The sequence below is a fragment of the Penicillium atrosanguineum genome, assembly GCF_028827265.1.
Source record: "Penicillium atrosanguineum strain IBT 20685 chromosome Unknown utg000008l_segment0_segment0, whole genome shotgun sequence".
Classification (NCBI taxonomy): domain Eukaryota; kingdom Fungi; phylum Ascomycota; class Eurotiomycetes; order Eurotiales; family Aspergillaceae; genus Penicillium; species Penicillium atrosanguineum.
The window spans coordinates 424,573-449,287 of NW_026623140.1; the positions used below are offsets into that span (position 1 = coordinate 424,573).

The following is a 24,715-nucleotide window of genomic DNA, read 5'->3' on the forward strand; positions in this document are numbered from 1 at the left end:
TGTGATCAAACTCATAAACTTCATAACATAAAACATTTGAATACCCTGGATTCATTCTCAGTTCATTGTTTCCATAAACAGCTTGCGCATTCGCTTGAGGAACGCGCCGAAATCTCGGTCATCATTGACCAGATCCACCTCACGCTCTAATGCATCACGGTCCACCTTGGGTCGTGTGTGGAAAACTTCGTAATCTCGACTGGCAGTTCCTAATTCGAACCAGGCTTCGGCTTCCCAGTCTTTCTCCAGCAGGTGACTATAAACGAATTTCAAACGGTCCTCTCGGCCTGCCCCTTCAATCCGTAAACAAAGGTAGTCCTGCCAAAATTCCAGTTCGGGGAAATTAAGTCGAGATTGCGCATCCAAATGTTTCGCATGAATTTTCTGTGCCTCAACCTTTTGACTGATCGCTTTCTGGGTCTCTGCGATCTGCTGCCTGAGGCGGTCACGTTTGGCAAGTCGCGAGTCGCGTTCCAGAGTGATGGAAGAGATGGCCGTGTGCATCTCGGCAGCTTCGGCAGCCTCCTTTTGCAGAGTCTGCTCATGTGTCTGGTTTTTGAGGTTGAGGATCTCAATGTCACGCTGTCGCATTCGTTCGTCCTCTACAAACTTCAGATCAGTCAAGGCGTAGGGGAAACTTGATGTCGCGGAGCCGTACCTTGTAACTCAGCGAGGTTGATATGGAATTGATTTCTTTCCTCCAGGACTCGCTTACGGCCTCGTTCAATAAAGGCATCAAATTTGGCAGTGAACTGAGCCATGCGATTGCGCAAGTCTTCAAATCCAAAGTTGATGCTAGGCAGCGAGTCGGCCATGGATGGGGCATCCGCCGAGGCTAGGGGAGGGCGCATGCCACTCGTAGATAGTGAGGGCTCGAATGATGAAGCCATAATTGCAGGTTGAGTTCTTGGGTTCTTGAAGTTCGCGAGTTGGGGTGACAAGAGAGACGCGTGGGGAACAACGATGTTTTGGGTTGCGGCGCAACGCCTTATCGATAAGCGACCCAGGAAAAATTGTAGAGCTCCAACTTCACCAGACAAGTCACCATTCGACTTGGGCCTATTCGGAATTCCTGTCGATATGATCTGGTCAGACCTTGCGCTCACCAGGAGCAAGACACGATCCGATGGATGATCACCCCGACAGTGCTCTACACTATGGGCACGTGGGACGAGCTGTCTACCTCCCAGAGACGAAGACATGGACCTTCGCCCGCTCTTTCGCCCGCTGTACCCCAATCTCATACACCGGTCTAACCCGGACTACGATTTCGCCGGCACGGAACACCACTGAATTACAACCGCGGCCTAAAACTTCTCGACAAGCAGACGACAAACTGATTCCGAATGCCCAACCCGAGCTTGCTGGACAATGGCCCACTATTTGCGATGATGCCCTTTCCAAGGTTATTACAAATGCAGCCGATCTTTGCGACCCCCAAATCTCTACTCTTTTTGATCTGGGTTATGCTTTGGATCATGCGAGCGATGATTCAGCGAGTATACCGGACCCGGTGGCCGTTGCAGCCGCAGTGACTGGCGTTAGTCGCGATACCATCTCGTTCCGATTGATGAGGGATGACCTGGTAGAGATCCAGAACAAGGGCTCTCAACATGATGTTCCGTTACTTATACCATCCATTGGCGATGTGGAGACAACTGAATGGTCGCAACGAAAAGCCCCGATCCAGCAAGTCCGTTTTGCGCGAACCGTGGGAAAAAAGGCCGCTTGGATGGCTGCTCGTTTAAAAACGTCAGTCATGATTTTTCGACCCATATTTCAGCCCGTGCCCGTGCCCGCGCACATAAATGTCACCGATACAGAGGCTCTCTCTATTCCTTTCCGAAACTCTCGACTCGATGCCAACCCCGTTGTGGAGTTGCTGCAAGACTTCACGGGAGGATTTACCTTGGCCGATGTGACTTTCAATCCGTGGTACTCGAGAAAATTCGGCGTTGTTGATATCATGGGCAACTGGTCCATTTGGGAGATCACGGGTCGGCAGAAGAAGCATGGATCCACCTACGCTCCTCGGAAACTCATGATGGCCTCATTGCCATCATCATCGTCACCGAAAGACTCTAAACCTATACGCCCGAGACACGATGGCTGGGCATCGATCGAGTGGGTTGTTGATTCCTCGACTCTAGTGGTTTCTGATCGTCGTTGCACTATGCTTTACGAGATGACCGACGAGATGACCGGCAAGAGTGCTCGATCTAGCATTGTCGAACTCGGCATGGACAAAAACTCCGAGTGGGTTTTGGATATGCAACGAAGCATACAGGATCCTTCTCACTTCTTCGTTCTTACAACTTCGCGACTGCTCTGGTTCGATGTCACAAGAGCGCCTATCTCAAATGGCATGAGGCCATCTTTACCTCCTTTTGTTACCTGGCGTCATTTTCGAGATCCTGAGGATACAACATTACGTATCAGCGATCTCATGGTTAATGGCGGTGTGTGCTTGAATCCTTCCTTTCAAATGATTGGCCACTAATTCGACTAGATTTGTATTTAACTCTATACTCACGACTCACCGACCTTGTCCAAGGATTCCCATGTCCAATTCTCGAAGATAAAAAGACAGAGCTGGTCTCTGTGCCCGATCCTTTCATTCTCAAGGTACCCAAGGCAGGGGATATCTCTCCCGAAAATATGTCGTTGAATTACTCGAAATTCGTGTTTCGACAAGTCCACCACACTCCTGCACATGCGACAATTTGCCACAGTCCTAAGATGACGCTCCTCAAACTCTTTTGGGCCGATCAATACCTATCCATTCATGAAACACTGTTTAAAGGCCCAGAAAATCACCAGAAACAGGGCGAAGGGAAGGCTCCTCTCGAAGGTGTCAGTTTTTTGAAGGCCAAATCCCCTTTTCCACCTATGAAAGAGAGCAATACCGACGAGGAGGGGTTCGATGACGAGGAGTTCATTGTGGAGGACTGGGATGAATCTGCGATTTCACGCCTCATTTTTTGCCAACCTGGCCTCGAGGTTTCTGCCATGGACACCTTATACAACCGCACAGAAGATCTCCAATGGACCCTAGATTGGACATCTGTCTACACTCGGGCAGTGGATAACCTGATGGTCCCGACAAACCCATTTGACTCGCAAGGGACTCAATTGACCTTGGATCGTATCATTGAAACCTTAAAAAAGGATCCGAGTGGGGAATTCGACCAATCTGATGCTAGCAAAACCATGTAAGTCTACTTTATTAAATCCTCCTTCACCGGTGGTTGATACTAATACACTCTAGGCTGGAGATTAGCGTTGATCGCCCATCAATGTTGAATGATATAGATGATGAAGCGGACGATTTAGCTCGTCTTGTTTCAACTCTTTTGACCAAGAGCTTGGATGCACAGGCTCCGTGGCATTATATGATCTTGCCTTTACAATTCGCAAATATATTTCTAGGCCTGACAGGCATTTCGCCGGATCCACGGTTGGATTTCCTCGAAACATACAACCACCTGGTCGACGAATGGGTCGCGCCTCTACCCCATGGCGAAGAAGGTATACCTGACTCTACACGTGTATTGAAAGAGCGATCTGTTCGGGGCATTGCCCTTGACCTTCTTCTTGCTCGCCTCATTCGGATATCAAACGTTCCCAACGCAGACAAACTGACCAGTGAGGCCAAATTTACCAATACGCATCGGAGTCAGAAGGAGCTCACGCCATCATCACAACACCATCGTTTACAGTTGCCATCCTCACAAATGACCCCTACTCAGACATCGAGTGCAAAAGACAAGACAAAAAAAGTGACCGCTACGAACTACACGGCTCTCTCTACATATACGGGGTTTAAACAACCCCGCCCAATGCCTCAAAATGTGGGTAACTTGTTATCTCATTGGCAAATGGGCGTTGACCCGGCCACATATGAATGGCAGAAAAGCTTGCGACTGCTTGACGAAGATGGGAATCAGACGACGAAGACTTCCAGGCAAAGGCAGCGTAAGAGGAGATCGCGGGTTATGCCTGCTACTGCAACTATCACTGTACCTGAACCTGAACCTGAACCTGCGTCATCCCTGCCGCCGACTCCTGTCACACCCATGATCCGTACCTGGGGCAGTCAACCTGCCCAGCCACCGATGCCCATTCAAAGCAGCCAGCCCACGATGGACGAAGCGCCAATGACACAGATGGAACGAGGACAATTTGGAGCACGTGAAGTCAAGAAGAGCAGCAAACCCAAGAAAAAGAAGCGAGCTGCCGGTTTCTAGAGAGAACCCGTATATAACATGATGTGCGCCTAAATGGCAGAGCTCGGCCAATCGCAGAAATCGCTCAGGTGAAAGGGATGAAACGCATGACAAATGCACTAGATTCGACTCGTATAATAGAATAATAAACGCGCTGTTCTTCCTCTGATGCTTCTCTACTTAACGTCGTGACAAATCCATTTTTCCATTCCCGCTGTTTTCCACCCCGCAGCCGCGCGGTTCCAACTCTCCAACTTCACTTCACTCGCCATGTCAGACCACCAATACAAGTTCAACGTGTCCATGAGCTGTGGCGGCTGCTCCGGCGCCGTCGAGCGTGTTCTGAAGCGCTTGGAGGGTATGTATTACCCTGTTCTCTAGGTTGCGCTTTACTAATTGACCCCGCAGGCGTGAAGTCCTTCGACGTCAACCTTGAATCCCAGACCGCGCTCGTGACCGCCGAGTCGACCGTCCCCTATGATACCGTGCTGGCCACGATTAAAAAGACTGGAAAGCAGGTCAACAGCGGCGAGGCCGATGGGCAGACGATGAGTGTTTGAAACTCCAAGGCTTTCGACGACCCGACGCCGTGTTCTGGGGGAGGGGGTAAAACAAGGATTTCCCTCGAGATCAGAGAGGATAGACAGAGCTATCCTTATATGATTCATAGACTTGCTTGAAAACATTTCTAAGCACAATTTATCTTTGCATGTCTTCGCTGATCCGGATCTTTCCTATACCTTGTGTAAGACAGCTAAGCTAAGTGCTACAAGGGCGAGTAGGCCTGAAGAGGTGGACGTTCGATGAACTTATATGCCGGAAAAATCCCTCAGGCAACACGATCTGTATTGGACTTCCGTGAGATGCAGGCGTTCTAATAATATGCAAGAGGGTATCATGTGCAACTGCGCAGAACAAATGCAGAAAATCTCAGCAAATAATAAAAATCAACCTTTTCAACGCCGCAAATTCCTTTCCCTTCAATCCACAATGACCACATGTCTTCCGTCCGGAACAGTCTGTTGCGGCGGTTGCGATTCAACTCGTTGGACGTAAATTGGGCGGTTCTGTTCCGCCATTTGAACCGATCGGGGAGCATGAACCCGGCTGGGAGAGGTGTTAGTTTCCAGGCGCATACGATCCAAGGATTTGTGCGCATAGTGAATCGGTTCATCTCGTTGTAGAGGAGGCTTACCGCGTGGTGCTCAACCCACTACCAGGGCGTCTTTGGCGAGGAGATCCATGCGGCTTGTGACTTCCAGGAACAACCTCGGGGCGGCGGTAGAGCTGATCATGAGACTTTTGAGCTACTACCCGGGGACTGGGAGGCTGATATTGCTCCGAGGAAGCTCGGGCCTGAGACAATCTCATGGTATCATAGTGATCGGGCATCCTCATCTTGGCAGGCTGAGTGAGATTCTCTCCCGGGTGGGTAGGCTGAGGCCTCGGACGTTGAATCAGGTACTCGACCGGACGAGCCTCGCGGATATCAACGTGACGAACGAAACCATCCGCATACTGCTTGCCTCCGGGAGGAACCTCATGGAATAGATGGTCACGATCAGTATAGGGCTTCCAAATAGGGGCGTATGGCTCTTCAAGCGTCGAGGGTCGGGCTCGGTCCATGCGGGGGCTACGATCAGAATAGTAGGCAGGACGAGTTTCAGGACGGGAAATTTCTTGTGCAACCCTGGTTGTGCGGTCGCCTCCTGCATAGCTGCCATTTGGTCCAGAAAACGCCGGGGGAGGGCGATGCGTTGAGGCCTGCTGATGAGGATCGATAATACGCATCCGTTCCATTGGTGGTCTCCCATCCTGGCTGACTTGTGCAGCGGCAAGGGCAACCGGTATCCTTTCTGGTGGGTATCCTGCAACCAGAGGCTGCTCCGCCGGTGGGAAATAATATCGTCGAAAGTAAGGCGGGTCCTGCGAGCAGTACTCTGGGACGATTTCCTCACGGCGATATTGACCTCTTGGGCTCAATCCTTGGGAGACTGGGACTCCGTTGGGTCTTGTGTTCCAGGTATCGGGGCGCGAATCTGGGCGACGGGCGTAATGTGCTATGCGCCTTCTCTTAACATTTAGATCATCGGGGCTATCCGGTGGCCCAGCATTTCCATGATGGGAGGAATCTCCCTGGAGGTGGTGAACCGGGGTTACGGAACGAAGAGACATCCTCTTCGTCATCTGTTCTAGTCGGCCTTCCACAAGCCGCTTTTCCAGAGGCCAGGGGGTTTCAATCGATGGTAAAGCATGGTCCTGTGGAATGGGCCCTGAGCTGGATAAATAAGAAAGGGGTAGTTCGGGCCGGGATCCAACTTGGGTCTCGCTAATCGGTTGAAGCTCTTTGGGTCCGCTAACAAAGACAGGCGCATTCGCTCTGACCTTAGACGGGATATGAAACCTTTCAGTCCGAAGATTGGAACCCGCTTCTGCATGAGAGTTATTCTGAGGGTAGATGACGTTGCCGCTTGGGCGAGGGTTCCTCTCCATAGGACGGATGTCAAATGGCTCCTGGGCGGTTAGTGAGAGAGGCCTTCCACCAGACCCGTATTGAGAAAATGCTCGTTGGCTTTCCAAAGGAAGTTGTCTTTCCTGTGTACCTACATGATTCTTGCCGCTCGGATTATCCGCTGATGGAACGCCAGACATTTGCTGTGCTGGGCGGTTGGCCTGTATGGGACCTGGATCGGCTCTGGAGACGAATCCCACGGACTTGGGAGCGATGTCCCGTCGCATGACTGGGTCTGATAATTCTTGCGCATCCGCACATCGCTTCGCGTTACGTGGGCTTTGCTGTTCAGGCGGAGCTTCGCCAAGATGGGCCTGTTCGGTACCCTGTGCCTCGGCGCGGAAACGATGCAAAGCACGATTCCACGCTTGATACCTGCTGAAACCTCGACGGTCGATGGTCTTCTTGGCCGGCACCCTGGCCACAAACCGGAACCCAGGGGGTGCCTCTTCAGACAGCTCTTTCGCAAGGTCTTCATTTGAAGGGATTCCGATATTGACCGGTTGGGTTTGAACATCCTGGAATCGGTCATTATTGGATAGATATTCCACGCTCGGATCTCGGGTGTTCGTGGCGGATGTCATCTCCTCTTCCGTCTCGCTATCTTCATCATCGGAAATGACGATCACCTCACGGAAGACATCCTCCAGAACGGTCTGGCCATTTTCGTCATCCCCGCGCCACTGGATGACCTTTATCAGAGTAGTTTGCTCGACCGCTGCCCTTGCTTCGTGGAAAGACTTCTGCTTCAAAAGACGATCATAGTCAGTGTAGACATGTCGAATATGCGCAACCACGGCTAATTGTGCTCGGCGAGCCAAAGGTAAACCTGGAGCCGTGCCGACTTTCTGTTGACCCTGAAATAGATATCAGACATCCCCGACCATTCAACCTTTGCCCTTCCGAGCATGCCAAGGAACTTACCTTCTGAAAAGCAGTTTTGATGATCTGGAATAAATCACTCTGCGGAACGTTTGGGAACAAATCTTTAATCGCATCTCTTGCCTCCGTATTGATGGTGAGTTGGGAAACCTCGGAGTCCGCTTGCGGCGGATGGTCCAGATTGCCAAGGTTGTGAAAAGGCACCGCCTTCCCTGCACTTGTGAGATACAGACCCAGTTCTGAGCAGGCGGTTGCAACCACGGTACTTGGGAAATGAAACCCTATCCGATGGACGTGTTGCGATAGGTTGTGCGTATTTGCATGCGGGGTTGTCTGCTAGATGTTAGTAGCGTTCGGACTGAAAAACAAATGAACCACCTTACCGAGACCGCATGTATCTGGAGACCTTCTTTTCGGCACCGCTCCTTACATGTGGTGGTGAGAAGTGGATTTCCAGCTGGTATGAAGGTGTAACCACTGGGCGCTCGAGCTTCGAAAGAAATCTAAACTGATCGTCAAGTAATATTTTACGAAATCAGATGTTCGGCAACACTCACCACAGTTCGGAGTTTCTTCTTCTCCTGAGTGACAGACTCCATGATCACCTTATGCTTGCGAGCTCTCCTCTGAACGGCCCGACTAGGAGCGCGCCTGGCCAAAGCCGACGCGGCCCTCCTGACAACCCGGGCCATCCTGCTCAGGCTCTTGACACAAACCCTATGAGAATCTCAACACATGTTTCTGAAAGCCGGGCTGGGCGGTTGATATTGTAGGCCAGAGGGCGGTCAGTACATAAATTCACCGGGAGTGAAAAGACCGGGGAACCCCACGCGTCAAGGCAAGGGTTGCAGGATGATACGTCTCCCCGATTTTAGTGAAAACAGAAGCAAAAGGCTGAACTCAAGTTCAGGTGGGGGATGCAGAGAGAATGCAGGTCGCAAGTTGTAAGTTGTAAGTTGCGGCCCAAAGTCACCTATCCCGATTAGGCTAGCGCTGCCTGAGGCCGCAGATCTTCGAATCAATGATCTTGTCGTCTCGGTACAACCAACATGAGTGCTTCGGGGAGTCTGGCTGACCAGGCCGTTGTTCATGCATACCGTCACCTCTATCGACAGGGGCTGAGAACCATCAGATATGCCACTCCCGGCCGCCACGTTCTGCGCTCAACGTTGCGGACCTCCTTTCGCTCCACTCCACGCGATGAGTTTGATCCGTCGAGGATCGCCAATACCCTCCGCTTCCTCGAGCGTGCCGCCGATGCCACGGGCTTCGAGCACAAAATCGTGAAGAATCTACTGTTTGCTAGGTATTGGGAACTGCCCAATATTGCCAAAGAGTCACGCACGTAAGTGCTACTACCACAGGTGGGAAAGGTTGTCTTTAACTCGTACCGTAGGCTACGGGCTTTGGGACTCGGCAAACTAGAGACCCGATTTCGCAAAAGCGCATACCGCCATTATAGTTCTACCCTCGAGCGTCTTAACGAGAGTCTAGGGACGTGTCTGAAGTGAGGGACCCGCTGCCCGTCCGATTCGTCGCACCACGATCCTGCATTGGGCTCCAGTACTTCGACTTGGGCACAAACACACAATGGGGCGAGAAGGTTGTCACCTAAAATGGAAGGCCACATAATCTCGGCCATCTTGGAATTCCGTCTTCCATTTCCCCCGCTGGCATTAGGACATCTGGACACAGTCTGGCACAATGATCCATCCCGAGTCCGTTGTGACCCTCGCATTGTTCTCTCGATCGGGCAACATAGAACGCATGACGTATCGTCCACATCATTTCCCAGTGTGGTGCACTTGCTAGATTCGAATAGTCCCCGAAATGGAACTGTGTGGGGAGATTTATCAGACCTGATGCACGATGCTGCAGGGCTGCGGCCAGGGCACAGAACTGGTCGAAAGCGAAACATCTAAAAGACTTGTTTATCAAGTACAAGCTAAGAGAAATCAAATGCTAGATCCCCCTTCAAGTGTTCATAGATGTAGATTCAACCTCATACTTGGATACTTTGGTAGTGTCGATCTTCGTCATGTGATGGACCCGACGTCACATGCCAAATTGCCGAATTACCAAACTGCTCCAAATCGCCTTCAACCTTCAAACGGTTGGTGATTGCAATGTGATCTGTCTTGGCCCTTCATGACCAGCTTCATATATTCTTTGTTGACTGATCTCGGAATTCGCACCCGACCCCGCCCTCCCCACTCCAACCAAGCGGAGACTCCTCAACGTCAAACAATCCCGTCAACCGGCGGTCACCCCGATCCCACTCTTTCAACCCGCCAACATAGTGGTGATTCGGGATCGACCAGCGGAAATGCAGGATCTTTGCCTGCGCCGCCTTTCTTCACAACGCTACCCAAAGAAATGGACGGCCGAACTTCGGAGCCGGAAGGCGTTCGAATAATGCCTCAAAACAGCCCTCTACCAAGCGACACATTGACGACCACTCGGCGCGCCGCCGACATTGTACACACGATTGATGTCGATATCGATACACGTGGCACGGCGGACGTAGAATCTGGGCATAGCGAGGTGGCGGGGCCACCGACTACCAACTCGCGGTTGAGAAGCGACGGACCCGGACGATCACCAAACAATGCATTCAACTTAGATCAAGCGGGCCCGATATCTCTACCCGCCGATGATGGGATGGGTTGGCTCAGAAACAAGATTCATGTTATTCGCGAACTGGACCTCAGCAACGACGATAAAGCACGGATGGTTCACGACCTGATGACAGAAAGCTATAACTCCTCTCGAATCCTTTCCCCGAGTCTTGCCGCAGCATTATCCCCCACGCTTAGCCCTTCACGGCTGGCCCAGCTCGGAAGCCCGCCAATCCATGGAAGCAAACGTACGCCGGATATGGCTCCGCTGAGCCCGACATTAAAGGCCTCGGTGTCTCAGTATGAGCATCAGTTCACACTCACTCCGGAGGACTTACAACCTACGTATGTTCCGAAGGTGGAGCTCGAGTCGCCAGTGGTTGAGACGGGCGAGGAGACGGGAGAAGAAGATCCAGACACCGAAGAATTGGAGGAGACGTCTCTTGGCTGTCAGCACTACCATAGGAATGTCAAACTCCAGTGCATTACTTGCAAAAGGTGGTACACATGCCGATTTTGCCACGATGAAGTCGAGGACCACCATCTCATACGCCGAGACACCGAGAACATGCTATGCATGCTATGCGGTCATGCCCAGCCCGCGGCGTATGACTGCAGAAAATGTGGAGAGCAGACTGCTCAGTATTTTTGTGAAATTTGCAAACTATGGGACAATGACGGAAATAAAAGCATTTATCATTGCAACGACTGTGGTATTTGTCGGATTGGTCAGGGGCTCGGCAAGGACTTTTTCCACTGCAAGGTATCGTTTGACTTCTAGTAAGAATGTTTTCTACAATGCTGACTTGTTTAGACATGCTCTGTATGCTTACCTATCTCGATCGAGGATACTCATCGCTGTATCGAAAGATCCACCCAGTGCGATTGCCCCATCTGTGGCGATTACATGTTCGATTCACCGGAGACCGTGGTCGTGATGCGATGTGGCCATAGTCTCCACCACAAATGTCTGTCAGAATACTCGAAGACCTCGTTCCGTTGCCCTATCTGCAGCAAGACCATCACCAACATGGAATCGACGTTCAGGAATCTCGATCGTACGATTGAAAGCCAACCCATGCCTGAAGAATTCAAAGACACAAAAGGCCTGATCTATTGTAACGATTGTGGCGCAAGATCAGCTGTCAAGTACCACTGGTTGGGATTGAAGTGTGATTTGTGAGTATCTACGACAAATGTGATGAACGAATAAGCTAACACTTACGTAGGTGTGAATCTTATAATACTGCTCAACTGAGAGTTTTGCAAGGTGACGTTTCTGAAGCGCTCGAAGAGGAAAGCGTCAGGGATCCCTCATCTCGGCCGCGATCGTCGTCCTTCAATGTGCCTGGGGATGCAACGGCATCATTGGCATCGATGCATCTCAGTGCTAGCCAGGCGACCCAGTCCCAACTCAGCGTACCAGGAGCCGCCGGATCCGATCGACAATTTGTGTCCTACAATATGACTCATGGGCGCGCCATTTCACCTGTGGTCAGCAACTACTTCGGTCTGCCGACTGAACGTGAGTCAGAGAAACCATCCTCTATGCCCTTTTTCGGGGGTGCATCTCAAGATAACCATGGGGGTGATTATGGTGCACTGAACTTCTTGAGCAAGAAGCTCCGAGATCGCTATGGATTCCTTGCAGGTGAGACGGCACTCACCGAAGGCACATCCGAGGCTGAAGAGGAAGACGACGATGCAGGATCCGGTAGTTCCTCGGAATCGGATGAAGAGGATGGTGAGGGTGGCGAAGAGGAGGAAGACGAAGTAGCTGAGCACATCAACATTTTTGGCCATCGATGATCCAGGCATCATACAAGCCTCCAGGAAGGGTATCTGCGCATATGATAGATTTACTTGCTTCTTTTGGGCCGTTGTCCCATTGGTACGCATACCGCAGTCTTTGTTATTGCGCAAATGGTCTCGCTCAGGACCTTGAGCTGCAAGGCCGAGACATGCATGCAAATGGAAAGCAATGCAACTTTTAGCGCAGTACGGACATTGTCCCATGGCTCTTGGGCGAGGAACTAAGAAGCCTTCGATAAGCAAGCTGATGACACCAGGCTTGATTCTTCAGCATATGTGCTATTCCAATAAAAATTGGAACGGCACCACGCAACACAACACAACACAGCACAGCATTGACTGGGAGCAAAATCGTGCACTTTGGCAGACATTGGATCTTCGGATACTTCTTGATTGCATCCTTCCCGTCCGGTGTCGCTCCGTTTGGCATCCAATAGAAGCCTGCTTTCACCGGCATGGCACTCGCATATTTCAATTTCAATTCCGCATTAGCATCACGACTGAAATGAACTGCGTTCGAATCATTCCATCTAATTTTGAATAAACTTGCTCTCAGAGCTACATAGATCATGGTAACCGGTAAATCAGACTATCGATCTTTCTTGACCCGACGAGCCCTGCCTAGGTGCATCTTCCACATGGGCTGTTGGGGTCTTTTCTCCTTCATCAACATTGGCCATCGCCTCTCGTTTCTCGGAGCCACCTTCACACTCGCCTGCCTCGACATGATCCAAGCCACCGAATATTTTCTCCATCCGCTCCAGTGAGATACCCTTTGTTTCAGGGAGAATGAGATAAACTGAGATCTTAAACCATTGAAGTTAGTAAGGGGCCCGCATGAGGGCATAGGATCAACTCACTCCAGCCATTACATTCAGTCCAAACAATAGCCAGTAGCTATGGCCTCCAACTTTGTCATTAAACAAAGGCCAAGATTGGGTTAGCAAGATGAGCCAGCAAGTTTGGCCAAGCATCGAAAGACCAAAGCCCTAGAAAGAATGAAAATATCAGCAATTATTTCCCATTGCCCGTGATTAGCTCAAATTTACCTTGTCTCGAACATGCTGGGGGAATATCTCTGAGACTACCGCGGCCGCGATGGGACCATTAGACCAGCAATATGTCAGTCCCACAATGAAGAGCATAGCAACCTCAACAACAGCAGCCGCCTTGTTTCTATTGGAAGGGAAGGCCGTGGTGAGGCAAGACATGATCAATAGTGCCAGTGACTGAATACCGAATCCAGCCATTAGTAAGCCCCGTCGACCAAACTTTTCCACGGTGAAAGTGTTGACCAACACAATGAGTAACTGGAGGACAGACTGAATGCCGTTGATTGACAATGCTTGCGAGCCAGCGTCCCATCCGAGACTCTGATAGATGAGGGTGGCGTACATTGTAAGCGCAGCAATACCACCACACTGAAAGTATGTAAGTATCTTTGAAATATGGACATCGGGTGCCTGCTATGCCATACCTGCTGAAGACCTGCTGCATAGAATCCATATGCAAGGCGTTTGCGCATACTCTTATCCTTGAAAAGACCAATATAGCCAGGATCATACCGTCGACGGAACTCGTACGATGCCACTAACTCGTGGAACTCAGTACGAATCCGTTCATCAGTCGGTGCCCCAGACCTAAGTCGGCTCAACATCTGTAAAGATCGTTCAGGTGTCTCTGGGTACTTTTCCAGCAAAAAACGGGGGCTCTCGGGATACCAAAACGAGACAGCAATGAAGGCCAGGCCGATCGGAATCTGAACAATATTTGACACTCTCCAAGCAATGTTGTAAGGAGACTTGTGGAAGGACATCCCATAGCCAGCCCAGAAGGCAATGAGAGTACCCAGTTGGTAGCCAAACTGGGATACAGTGCCCACGAAACTACCTCTCAGCTTTGTTGGAGCACATTCGGCGACGTATAGATTCGTGGCGATGTAGACACAGCCAAAGCCTAGACCACTGATGAATAAGACCGGTCAGAATTTTCGGCAAATTTCAAGCAGACACAGGATAAAAGAACTCACGTCAAGAGTCGACCTAAAATCAAGACACCAAAGTTGTTTGGAACAACCTCAACCACACTGTGTAGATGTTAGCCCTGACCAAGCTTTTGCAATAGCATCTTCGTACACTCCGATGATCATAATACAGATCGAGATACGTAACGCCCAAAGGCGACCTAGCCAGCCAGCTAGAGATCCTCCCAGCCAAAGCTGGGCCACACCTATAAGACTATTAGGGATGGTTCAAGTTGGAGTTGATGTCAGCCATGGATATAACTTACCAGTCATAGCCCAGGGGATCGTAGCAACCAGGCCGGACCTGGTAGCATTAATTCCATAGTATGTGATAAATTGTTTGTCTGCTAGAATCACCGTCATAATTCCAGCATCGTATCCATTAAAGCAGGTAGAAAACACCATGCCATAGAGCAACATTGCCGCATAGCTGTACGTTCGGTTCAGTCCCACTTTTTGGTCAAACAGGGGACAGGGTACTTACCGGTCATCCTTGGGAAGGAACTTCTCCACGAGACCCATCTTGAACCAAAGGCTGGTTTGAATCCTAGTCTTGGTCTCTAGAAGGCGCATGGGGGCATTGGACATGCGATGTTGCTCACGGGTCTATATATACAAGGCAAAGCCCGGGGTATCGGGACCCCACATATCAGATGTTCAAAGGTCTGTGGAGTGCATTATTCCCGGGGTTTCGGAGCTTAGCCAGTGCACTTTTGGTTTATGCGGGGTTGCGTGAAGTCTCAAGTGCTTGACAACAACCTTAAATCTCCGGCGTGGCCTTTGCCCCCCGCCGGAGCGTCCGCCGGAGTCTTGCCCTCCATCCCGCTCGGAGCACGTTTCGAGCGGAGCCCACGACAGACTACCTTAAGGCCCGCTACGTGTGCCACAGGTCGCTCCAGCTCCGGTTCGGCTTCCGACGAGGGGCTTCCCGATGCTCTCGGTACCTATAAGGGACAGGGGTGTTCCGGGTTGTACTCGGTTCATTCATTTTGAGTCCCTATATTTTCAGTTCATGAAGTAAACATGGATTATCCCCAGGAAAGCTTCATTGCCACGACCTTTGAGCCAGAGTCTTTTTGGGCACGTCGTCGTGAAGTCGTTCGAGCTCAGACGCTTCGACATCAGCTTCAGATGCTGAAAAAGACAGGTCGCTATGATGCATTTAAGCTCAAATGGCATCCGTGCTATTCGGATCCTCCCACTGTCTACCCCATTCCTAACCACCAATTCTGGGATTCCGACGTGGCGAAATGGATCGAGGGAGCTTGTTATTTGCTAGTAGACCGGTACGATGCAGAGATTGATCTGGCCGTCCAAGAACTGGTCCAGATGATTCGTGAGGCCCAGGATCCAGACGGCTATCTGAATATTCATTACTCTGTTGTCGAGCCAGGGAAGCGCTTTACCAACCTGAGAGATATGCACGAACTGTAAGTTTTGCGATGAGATGTCTCCCTTAGTGACAAAAACCGACAATTATCTTTCGCCTCCAGATACAACGCAGGTCATCTTATTGAAGGTGCACTCGCTCATCGGCTCTACTACAAGAACAACGAGATGATGACTCCCATTCTCAAATACGCCGATCTGCTTGCAGCTACCTTAGGTGACCAGGAAGGCCAGATTCCAGGCTATCCTGGACACCCGGAGATTGAACTGGCTCTTTTACGTCTGTATAAGGTGACGAACGATCCAAAGCATCTAAAACTGGCCCTATTCTTCGTTGAAGAGAGAGGCAACGCAAGTGGGGGGGAAGAGAAAAGACACTACTACGATGTCGAAGCAGAGGCCAGAGGAGAAAGCGAGCATGACCTACCCATGTACTATCCTGCTGCAAAAAGCTACTGGTATGACCTGGCCCCTTCCTGAAAATAAGTCTAGTTTTGACAATTGAACAAGGTATCAACAAGCCCATCTACCGATCGTAGACCAAATGACCGTTGAAGGACATTCTGTTCGTGCTATGTATCTTCTCACAGCCGTTGCAGACCTGGTTCGTATCGAACAGCCCGATAGTGACTTCGGTACTAAATATCTACCTACTCTGCATCAATTGTGGTCAAACATGATCGAGAAGAAGTCCTATGTGACGGGTGGAATTGGTGCCATGAAAAAGTGGGAAGGCTTTGGTATGGACTACTTTCTGCCCCATGGTACAGACGAGGGGGGATGCTATGCAGAGACCTGTGCTGCAATTGGTGTGATGATGCTAGCCGAGCGCTTGCTACAGGTATGCACCGGGAAACGCTAGGCTAAATTTCATTTATGGCTAATGAAATTGCTACAGGTGGAACTAAATGGCCATTATGCAGACATCATGGAGCTTTGCTTATACAATGCGGTTCTGACCAGTATGAGTCTAGATGGTAAAGCATTCACATACGTAAATCAGTTGGCTTCTTCAGATCAAGATCTTTCACAGCGACACGAGTGGTTCGAATGTGCTTGCTGTCCACCCAATGTTACTCGAACCTTAGGTTTCCTCGGAGGTTATATCTGGAGTCATACAGTGGAGGATAGTGGCGCCGTGGTTAATGTGCATCTGTACACTTCGGCTACTCTTGCTCTCCAGATCGGTGAGTCGAAAGTTGAGATAACACAGAAAACGAACTGGCCGTGGGAGGGTGATGTGCAATTTGATATACGCACAGATCAATCACTGTTGGATATTCAGCTGCGGCTGAGAGTCCCTGGCTGGGTGAAATCTTGGGAGGTTAGATTCACCATTGCTCGCTAGAATGCTTCAGTGCTGACATGGAATGATCTAGATCACACCCCGCCCTGACCAGTTTGATGTACAGGATGGATATCTATATCTGGGCGCAGAATGGTTACAAAATAATCCAAGCTTCCGCTTCTCCTGTCCAATGCAGCCAAGACTAGTCCGACCTCATCCCTTGGCTATGCAACCTGTGGTATACATAATGCGTGGGCCTATTGTGTATTGTATTGAGGATATCGATCATCCATGGGAGAAGAATCATTTCAAGGTAAGCAAACTAGGACATCAATGAGACTGAAGTTCGTGCAAGGCTAAATTATGGGACAGATGACGATGTTCAATCCCGAGTCTCATTTGAGGGAAGAAATTCGGTCTCAACCCGACCAGCACGTGGCTATAGTTGCCGACAAAGGTGCGGCGGGGGACCTCGACACGTCATCCTGGAATGGCCAAATTACGGCCGAGTCCAAGAACGAAATCAGCGGGGAGGCGAGAAAATTGCACTTCATTCCTTACTATCTGCGCGCCAATCGAGGAGGTCGAGGTCAGATGAGAGTCGGATTGCGAGTTCTTTAACTTCGCAACATGCTGAATGTATGCTAGACGAGCTGACCACGGAATAGAACGAAATATGAAATCATTGAATTCCACACTTGAGTATTAGAGGACACGCAGAAGTATTATTTGAAACTTGCTCGAATATATATAACTCAAGGTTAACGGGTATTCCGCATGTGGCACCCAAGGAGTAAATAAAACAACCAACCATGATTGATTTAAGGCGTTTCCAAAGTCGTCCTGATATTGAAATACGCCTCCCTCATAGCCGGTAATAATTTACATGCAACAGTTGCAGAAGGTAGTCAAGATCCGATCGCGCTGATCGACAGTGGCTAGAATAAGGTTAGATAATATACCATGAGGCTACATCAGTGCATAGCATCCCCGGATCCAGGCTCCATAAACAAAGAAACAGCTTTTGAACCAACCTGAAACAAGTTCTGAACTACGTTAGCTTACAATTAATATTCAAAACAGAAGAACAATGTGCAACTCCCATCTGATTTAACCCCGATGCGGACTAGCTAAGCCGCGTTGAGGCATAGCTTTCTGTTCGCAGCCATCGGATTCCACCTGTACAAGGTGTGTCTGTTTTCATTAACGTGTGTATTAGTGGTTCTCGCTGGTCTTGTAATCAGTCTATCTGAAGCTGTTGCCTAGGAAAAAAAAAATAAAAAAAGCGCAAAGGAAGGGGGCGGGCGGTTGAAAAAAAAAAAAAAAAAAAAGGAATGCACACTACCGGAGTCGAACCGGTGCTCTCTTGATTGCTATGCGGATAGCCGAATACAAGTCAAGCGCCTTACCACTTGGCCAAGCGTGCTAACTGTGGATACTCTTAACCAACTTTGCTATAATACAAGCAGAGCTCATGTCTGAATATATCGATACAACGCTTCCGAACGCAAACAGTAGTAAGCGCCTTTGTGCCTTGTTTCAGGCCTTCATATAGCTTCTGGATCCTTTGTGACGCTTGATCTCTAAGATATTCATAACGAAGGCCGTCTTTTCGAGGTTCGTCCCAGAATCCCCTACGAACTGCTTTCATCGCGTCGTCTAATCTCTTATCAGTCGAGTCCTACCCCACCGCGTTCCTCACCCCCTACACACATGCGCAGCGTGCTCTCGCCTTGACGATGATGCGCCGCAACTCCGACATCGAGATCCAGCTCCCGGATGCTGGTCCAACTCCCCTTTCCCCGGATTCCGTAACCGAATCGGACGTGGAAATGTTATCTGAAGACCCGGCACCGCCGCTGACTCTCCCACCACACATCGCAGCCCGCTTCTACCGTCGCAACAGCAAGGCGAGGCGCTCCTCTGTGGCCTCTTCGCGGCGGAGCTCGATTTCCTCTTTGCATTCACAGCACTCAAATGCTTCCTCGAACGGCTCGCCGGGCGCGGACCAAATCGCTCAGCACCTCCGTCGCACCTCCATACTTGAAAGCCGGAAAGCGAGGCTGGCCGACCGCGCCCTGCACGCCGAGAAGGTGAGGTTGCGTGCTACTCTCGCAAAGGCCGCCACCAGAAACCTACACAGCGAGGAGAGAGCTTTGGCTGCCCAGCAAGCTCGCGAACGTCTTCTGGCGGACATCACCGCCAAGTGCGAAGATCAGGTCAAACGGGCCAAGAAGAAGGCCGAGGACCAGCGAGAGAAACAAGCTGCAGAATACGCGCGTCTGAGGTTGGAGATGGCAGAGAAGCATGCAGAGGCTGAGAAACGACGGACACTCTACCAGCAGACCCATCGGCGTCAGCGTACCAGCAGCCTTCCGGTTGCCGAAGAGAAGAAAATGGCGCGAGCGGTCACAAAATCATTGACTCAAGATGGAGCGGCTCGAAAGATCCAGCGCGTCTGGAGAACCCATCATGCAAAGGGCGTAATGCAAGAGTTCCGGGCACTCAACCTGTCGGTTGACCGAGTCCGGGAGATGTCATTTGAAGAAGTCGGAGCTCTTCTATCCAACCGGGAGGTTCTCGATACTATGACAAAGGTACTTCGGCTCTGCGGGCTGCAGGACATGGAAGGAGGGGCGTTGGGCGAACGTGGTGCGGTGCGCACGTTCCTCAGCAGCTATCTCATCGTCACCCATCCAGCCGAGGTCTTGAGTGGCGATGGCGAACAGGAGCAGGACTTGATTGGTAAGGCACGCGAAGTGCTGGTTTCCTTTGAGCAAGTCGCTGCGCTACTCTCCTCGGGCTGCTGCTCGCCAACTGTGATCACTGCAGACCTGCAAAACATGTGTGAATCCTACAATGTTTTCTTTTCAGCGTTCCATGCATGGAAATCTCATGACTCGACTGTTTTAATCGAGATCATGCTTGCTCAGTTTGTTGAGTTGGAACTTATTTGGCAGACTGTCAAGGGTGATACAGCCGGTGGTGTCGCAGAGGATTACCGACAGGGTATTCGTCAGAACCAAATACTACTTCTCGCCAGACTCAAGCGGCTTGCAGGCTCTGATCGTGCTATGCAGATGATCCGAGACTCACTGAAGAAGGCCAAGAAAGAAAAGAAGCGTTCCACTAAGCAGGCCATTCCCCGATCCGCCGAGGCAGCACCCTCATCGGGGAGTGTTTTGGCAGAGAGCGTCACATCTCCTAACAGTGAGTCATTCAACAATGTTGATGCTGCCGTTCTCCAGGAACTGGACAAGCAACGAGCTTCTCCGCATGAGCGGTTCACCAAGATCCTCACGGCCCTCCCCGAGAACCGGGTCTTGGTACATGAGCTTCTGCTCAATAAAGAATACAAGATTGAAGAGGCATTATACACATACCCTCGAAGACAAATCATGGAGCATCTATGTGATCAGATGAGGCGAGATGTCGAGGCTGGACAAGGCACTGGTTGGACTGTGGCCATGGCCACCGTGATCCAAGATCGCCTTCTACGCTCGCTACAACCTGGAAACTCCCTATACGTGCTTATCAGCGAGGTTCTTGACCCGAAGCTGGTTGAGAGCCAATGTAAAGCCGGGTCATTCTCTTATGAGAATTTCTTCGACTTTATGAACACTATTTTGCCTCGACTCTGTGCACCATACCGCGATCCGGTGGTCAAAGCCTTTGCCGAAGACAGCTCGGGCGATGCTATCGATCGTCTGGCAAGGCTGATGAGTATGATCGATCTGCTTTCGCTGGATCACACGAATTTCATGATCCAGATCGCGGCCCCACAGCTGATTCAAGAAGCTCCCGGGTATGAACAACGGACCTTTGACCAGAGTGTCTCTGATGGGACAATCGGGTTGGGCAAGACCCGACGTTTCTGGCGAAATCATCGGAAGTTTATCGTCGATGAGATGAAGAAGCGAGACCCGGAAAATATCCATGGGGAGCCTCGCCCACCTGTCACGCGAGTATATGCTCACGGGCTCGCAGATCTAGTGCTCAGTAACGCTACTGTGTCCGAGGATTTGATCCCTGAGACACTGGGCCTGGATACCTCGCGACTGGAGCGCCTGCATGCCAAGGCATTCCGCATTGTGGCAACAGCATCTATCTTACTGACTGCAAAAAACCTCCTGAAGCGGGATGCCCGGTCGCAGTGGAAGCAAGAGGCGGATCGTATTCTTTCACTGGATTTCAATGAGATCAGTGCGGAACGCGTGCAGTCCATTCTTCAGTCAACGCATCCCATGCCGCCAAACGCTAGCGCACAACTCGCAGCTACCATTCGACGAGTCCTTGCTCCAGTCGCAACAGCAAGTGCCGTGGCTGCACCTGGGGCCTCGGTCCAAGTCACATCAGAGAGAACGGGAGCCACACCGGAATCCTCAGTTAGCGGCCCATCCGCACCCAGCTTCTCCGACCCTGTGGCGAAGCTGATTCTCTCACGTCTGCGGAGTCACGTTTTATCTCGTCTCAGCGCCTCGAGTGCCTCGGAGAGAGTGCGTGCGACAACCACCGCAAGCCAGAGCCTGGCAGGAGCAGGTATGCCCGAGTTTGTCAATGAAGTCGGACAGTTCGTGGACGAATTAGAGAAGATTAGAGAGGTGGATTGGCTCTGTCATGGAGCAGTTTACGAGCGTCTTTATGAAGAAGGCGCCTCCTCACAGTAACGGCGTTTCAATGGGGCATATATAATATCATGGTGGTCATAATGATTGTGGTTTGGGCTTTTGTCTTTTGGCGCAGGATGTTTGACCCCCGGGATTTGATTAAGGCAGATTGGCAGGAAAGAATATCGCTATTTGTATATGAGGCCAGGAGTAATTATAGCCGTGAGGCGATGTTTTTGACTTGACTTGACTTGACGTGATGTTGATATTGATATTGATATTGATAATCACTATTGAAAAGGGGATGGCTCGATGGCTGTCTGACAATACAGACTGGGCAACAGCAACCAACGAACAACACACACACAACCTGCACGTAGTAGAGGTCGTCCTAGGGGAGGTCGCGAATGTCCTTGGTGAGGCCGTGAGGTCGTACGTGCAATCCTGGACACAGCAATCCTAAATGAGGCCGTACGGTTTTTCCCGACTGAGCCCGTATGGAATGTACTTAATATAGCATGTTGAATGAAAGAATGTAGTGAAAACTGGAATGAATTGGGTAGATGCCTCTTCTCTCTCTATCCTCATGTAGAAGCTGCTGCTTACACCTAAGGTATTCGTGACACCTCAGGCCGCAACTGTATTCATTATGTCATGCGTTCCACCACTACATACTACCCCCCTTCATAAATCAACCGGCCCTTGGTTGATCTAAACTCTCACCAGTTTCATCGCGAGTACTGAGACATCAAGAATCACCACTGTCATCAGCTTCCAACTGCGTAACCTCTGGCTGTGGAGGGCCAATGGGCAGCCCGGATTCCTTGCGGCGAAAGAAAGAATCCTTACCGAATGCCTGCTTCTCGGCTTTTATCATCTCTAGGAATAGGTCGGCATACGTCTGCTGCGCATGTCTTCTCCATGAGGCAATGTAGGCGGCTGCAGCGGCCTCATGTTGACCGAAGAGGACATCCAGCTCGGTCGAAACACCAGGATCAGTCCATCGAGCACGGCCAACCAAGCAGTCAGAGATCAAACCCTCACCGTGGAACCGTGGTGCCGCAGGGAATGCATACTGCAGGTGCCCATACTTACTACTAGTGAACCCTGAAGGCGTTCTAGTAGCTTGAATGAGGTCTCTGTGCGCTGCGGATACTTCCTCCCAAGTGCCAGATTCCGGGGTATCTAGGGTTGAATGGTCATCTCTAACACGGACAAACCATGGTAAAATGCATCTCCGTCTCTTGGTTGCAGGGCCTGTCGACCCATGGGGTAGTGTTGGCAGACTGATTCGGACATCACCAGCCATACAGACCTCCTTGGCCCAGTCTGCGCCATACTTTGCGGCATCCTCCTTGGTCCAGTTCTTGCCATCGATCTTTTGCACGTAGCCATCTGTGGTCTCCATCCTATCACGCACACTTGCCCACCACTCATGAATATGGCGGTGCATGCCATACAGTAACTCAGTACAGTTCTGCTCATCCTCATCATCTAACGACAGGCTGCCTTGCAATATTGCGTGGCCCCGCCCGGTTTGGAATAGATCATTTAGATTCACATCAATGTGCCTAAAGCGAGTCTGCTCACCAGGCATGGTACTTTTGGCGTAGTACGGGAAGGAGATCAGTCGGTGAGCATGGTCTGGTCGAAAGAAGACATAGCATGCATAGTACGCCGGGTCCTGGCGGACCAGTTGCTGGATAATACCATGCCACATATTCCTCAACCACCCAAGACGAGGCTTACCGGTGCGAGGTAGATAATGGTAATTGTACATGTCCATCTCCTCGTGTGCAAGAGCCAGTAGACCGCCAGGATGATTGCCATCAAAATCTTCCTTCAACCAACCAAACAACTGCGGAATCACCACACTCCCTCGCTCTGTCATCTGCTGGAATAGCTCAGTAGCCAGAGGGGCGGTTGGTTCGGGAGTGGGCAGTATTCTTCGGTAGAGGCTTTCGAAGGACAGCCAGGTCATCTTATTGTAGTCAGCGACCAATGGCGGGGCAGGCTGGTGTCTGAAACGATAGAGGTCTAACGGGGGATCACAGCTGAGACCGTTTTTCGGCCGAAACCAGGCTAAGTGCGTCTTCACCAAGGTATCCCAGTCATCAATATGTCGGTAGATGAAGTCAACTCTCTTAGCAAGCGCGGTATGGTTCTTGCTAGCGCTGCGCATATTGAACAGTTCAAACACCCTCTTTGCATGAGACATACAGATCACATTTTTCGTGAAGATCGACTCCAGGTCACATAAGGCCAGTCTGCCAAGGCTTCTCAAGGCCACCAACTTCTGTCTATTGGTTGCATCTGCAGGGAGGGCTAGGATTCTGTTCATAGTAGCTCTTTTGACGGAGCAGCCACACTCAGCATCCTGTCTCTTCTTGCCCTGCGAGGAATCAGATTCCTCGTCATTTCCAGACAGGAAGTCATCTGGAAATGACTGCGCCTCCGACAGCTCAGAGGACATATCAGATACACCGCAGATAGACATTAGGTCGGCGGCATCGCCTCCCTCATCATTCTCCTCAAGGTAAATGACTGTGCCCTGCGCATCACCGAAGGCATCAGCATCACCAGCACTAGCGTTAACTTCATCTTCCGTTTCTGTCTCAACAATAGACATATGTGGCTCTGCAGTCAGAGCGGCAAGGTCACTTCCTCTGCCGGTCGCGCAGCAATATCCATCCTGGTCTAGTTGCAGCCCGCACTCTATAAGGGTCTCTCGCACTAGAGGCTGCAAACACTTCCGGTGAAGGGCCTTCGTAAGGTCACCTTGTATGATACCCTTGGTGTTGCGAACCCCTCGTCCTGGTGATGATAGACGTGAGATAACCTCATTATTGATCGAAAGCCGGACATGCTCGTAACTGAGACCAGTTGTGATGAATTTGCTGGCCAATTCCACCATTGAACGTGTCGATAGGTACCCGAAGAAGGCATTCGCTTGCTCTTCTCCCCAGGCATTAATTGCTTTTTGCCTATTTGAGGTGAGGTACTCATCGTTCTGGATACGTCGTGCCTGTATTCTCTGGCCCTCTTGCCATCTTCTTCGGAAATCTGCGTGGTCCTCCTGTCCTCTCCATAGCTCTTCCTTATCGACGTAGTTGTACAGCAGGTCGATGGCTCGTTCCACCTTCTCATGTCTGCCAAGCAAGTGCTCCAATAGCTGGGTCGCGAGCAGATATGCCTCAGACTTTTCACAGCCCCGTAGGAACTGGAGTGCGTCCTCGATCGTGGCAATATGCTGTCCTCGTAGTTCGATGTCTTGTGGGAGGCTCTCGTTCTCACTATCGTTATTCATGGTAGCGGCTCGATGGTCAGGATTCGTATGTGGAGGTATGCGGGGATTTGG

The 24,715-nt window shown here is 50.7% G+C and overlaps 10 protein-coding genes across 10 annotated transcripts; 6 read left to right on the top strand and 4 right to left on the bottom strand.

Moving 5' to 3' along the window:
• Positions 1–57: 57 nt before the first annotated feature.
• Positions 58–890, bottom strand: N7443_009637 (kinetochore Spc25 family protein; the record flags this gene model as incomplete). Its single annotated transcript, XM_056889693.1, has 2 exons — positions 58–602; positions 659–890. The coding sequence occupies 2 exons, from the start codon at positions 888–890 to the stop codon at positions 58–60; spliced, it is 777 nt and encodes a 258-aa protein (XP_056736184.1).
• Positions 891–1,126: 236 nt separating this feature from the next.
• Positions 1,127–4,247, top strand: N7443_009638 (uncharacterized protein; the record flags this gene model as incomplete). Its single annotated transcript, XM_056889694.1, has 3 exons — positions 1,127–2,459; positions 2,510–3,212; positions 3,269–4,247. 3 exons carry the CDS (start codon positions 1,127–1,129, stop codon positions 4,245–4,247), a joined length of 3,015 nt encoding a protein of 1,004 aa, XP_056736185.1.
• A 249-nt stretch (positions 4,248–4,496) lies between these two features.
• N7443_009639 (copper metallochaperone ATX1) lies at positions 4,497–4,786 on the top strand (the record flags this gene model as incomplete). The annotated part of the gene is made up of 2 exons (XM_056889695.1): positions 4,497–4,584; positions 4,635–4,786. 2 exons carry the CDS (start codon positions 4,497–4,499, stop codon positions 4,784–4,786), a joined length of 240 nt encoding a protein of 79 aa, XP_056736186.1.
• A 420-nt stretch (positions 4,787–5,206) lies between these two features.
• Positions 5,207–8,312, bottom strand: N7443_009640 (DUF2293 domain-containing protein; the record flags this gene model as incomplete). The annotated part of the gene is made up of 5 exons (XM_056889696.1): positions 5,207–5,333; positions 5,422–7,595; positions 7,663–7,953; positions 8,004–8,123; positions 8,178–8,312. 5 exons carry the CDS (start codon positions 8,310–8,312, stop codon positions 5,207–5,209), a joined length of 2,847 nt encoding a protein of 948 aa, XP_056736187.1.
• A 357-nt stretch (positions 8,313–8,669) lies between these two features.
• Positions 8,670–8,969, top strand: N7443_009641 (uncharacterized protein; the record flags this gene model as incomplete). The annotated part of the gene is made up of 1 exon (XM_056889697.1): positions 8,670–8,969. One exon carries the CDS (start codon positions 8,670–8,672, stop codon positions 8,967–8,969), a length of 300 nt encoding a protein of 99 aa, XP_056736188.1.
• Positions 8,970–9,768: 799 nt separating this feature from the next.
• Positions 9,769–12,047, top strand: N7443_009642 (RING finger and CHY zinc finger domain-containing protein; the record flags this gene model as incomplete). The annotated part of the gene is made up of 3 exons (XM_056889698.1): positions 9,769–11,001; positions 11,053–11,417; positions 11,468–12,047. 3 exons carry the CDS (start codon positions 9,769–9,771, stop codon positions 12,045–12,047), a joined length of 2,178 nt encoding a protein of 725 aa, XP_056736189.1.
• A 587-nt stretch (positions 12,048–12,634) lies between these two features.
• N7443_009643 (uncharacterized protein) lies at positions 12,635–14,595 on the bottom strand (the record flags this gene model as incomplete). Its single annotated transcript, XM_056889699.1, has 8 exons — positions 12,635–12,856; positions 12,911–13,039; positions 13,100–13,471; positions 13,528–14,014; positions 14,080–14,136; positions 14,186–14,279; positions 14,340–14,503; positions 14,558–14,595. 8 exons carry the CDS (start codon positions 14,593–14,595, stop codon positions 12,635–12,637), a joined length of 1,563 nt encoding a protein of 520 aa, XP_056736190.1.
• Positions 14,596–15,204: 609 nt separating this feature from the next.
• Positions 15,205–17,418, top strand: N7443_009644 (glycoside hydrolase family 127 protein; the record flags this gene model as incomplete). Its single annotated transcript, XM_056889700.1, has 7 exons — positions 15,205–15,503; positions 15,567–15,920; positions 15,973–16,303; positions 16,361–16,786; positions 16,842–17,063; positions 17,123–17,339; positions 17,399–17,418. 7 exons carry the CDS (start codon positions 15,205–15,207, stop codon positions 17,416–17,418), a joined length of 1,869 nt encoding a protein of 622 aa, XP_056736191.1.
• A 1,071-nt stretch (positions 17,419–18,489) lies between these two features.
• Positions 18,490–21,417, top strand: N7443_009645 (IQ calmodulin-binding motif domain protein; the record flags this gene model as incomplete). The annotated part of the gene is made up of 1 exon (XM_056889701.1): positions 18,490–21,417. One exon carries the CDS (start codon positions 18,490–18,492, stop codon positions 21,415–21,417), a length of 2,928 nt encoding a protein of 975 aa, XP_056736192.1.
• A 688-nt stretch (positions 21,418–22,105) lies between these two features.
• N7443_009646 (uncharacterized protein) lies at positions 22,106–24,664 on the bottom strand (the record flags this gene model as incomplete). Its single annotated transcript, XM_056889702.1, has 1 exon — positions 22,106–24,664. One exon carries the CDS (start codon positions 24,662–24,664, stop codon positions 22,106–22,108), a length of 2,559 nt encoding a protein of 852 aa, XP_056736193.1.
• Positions 24,665–24,715: the final 51 nt, after the last annotated feature.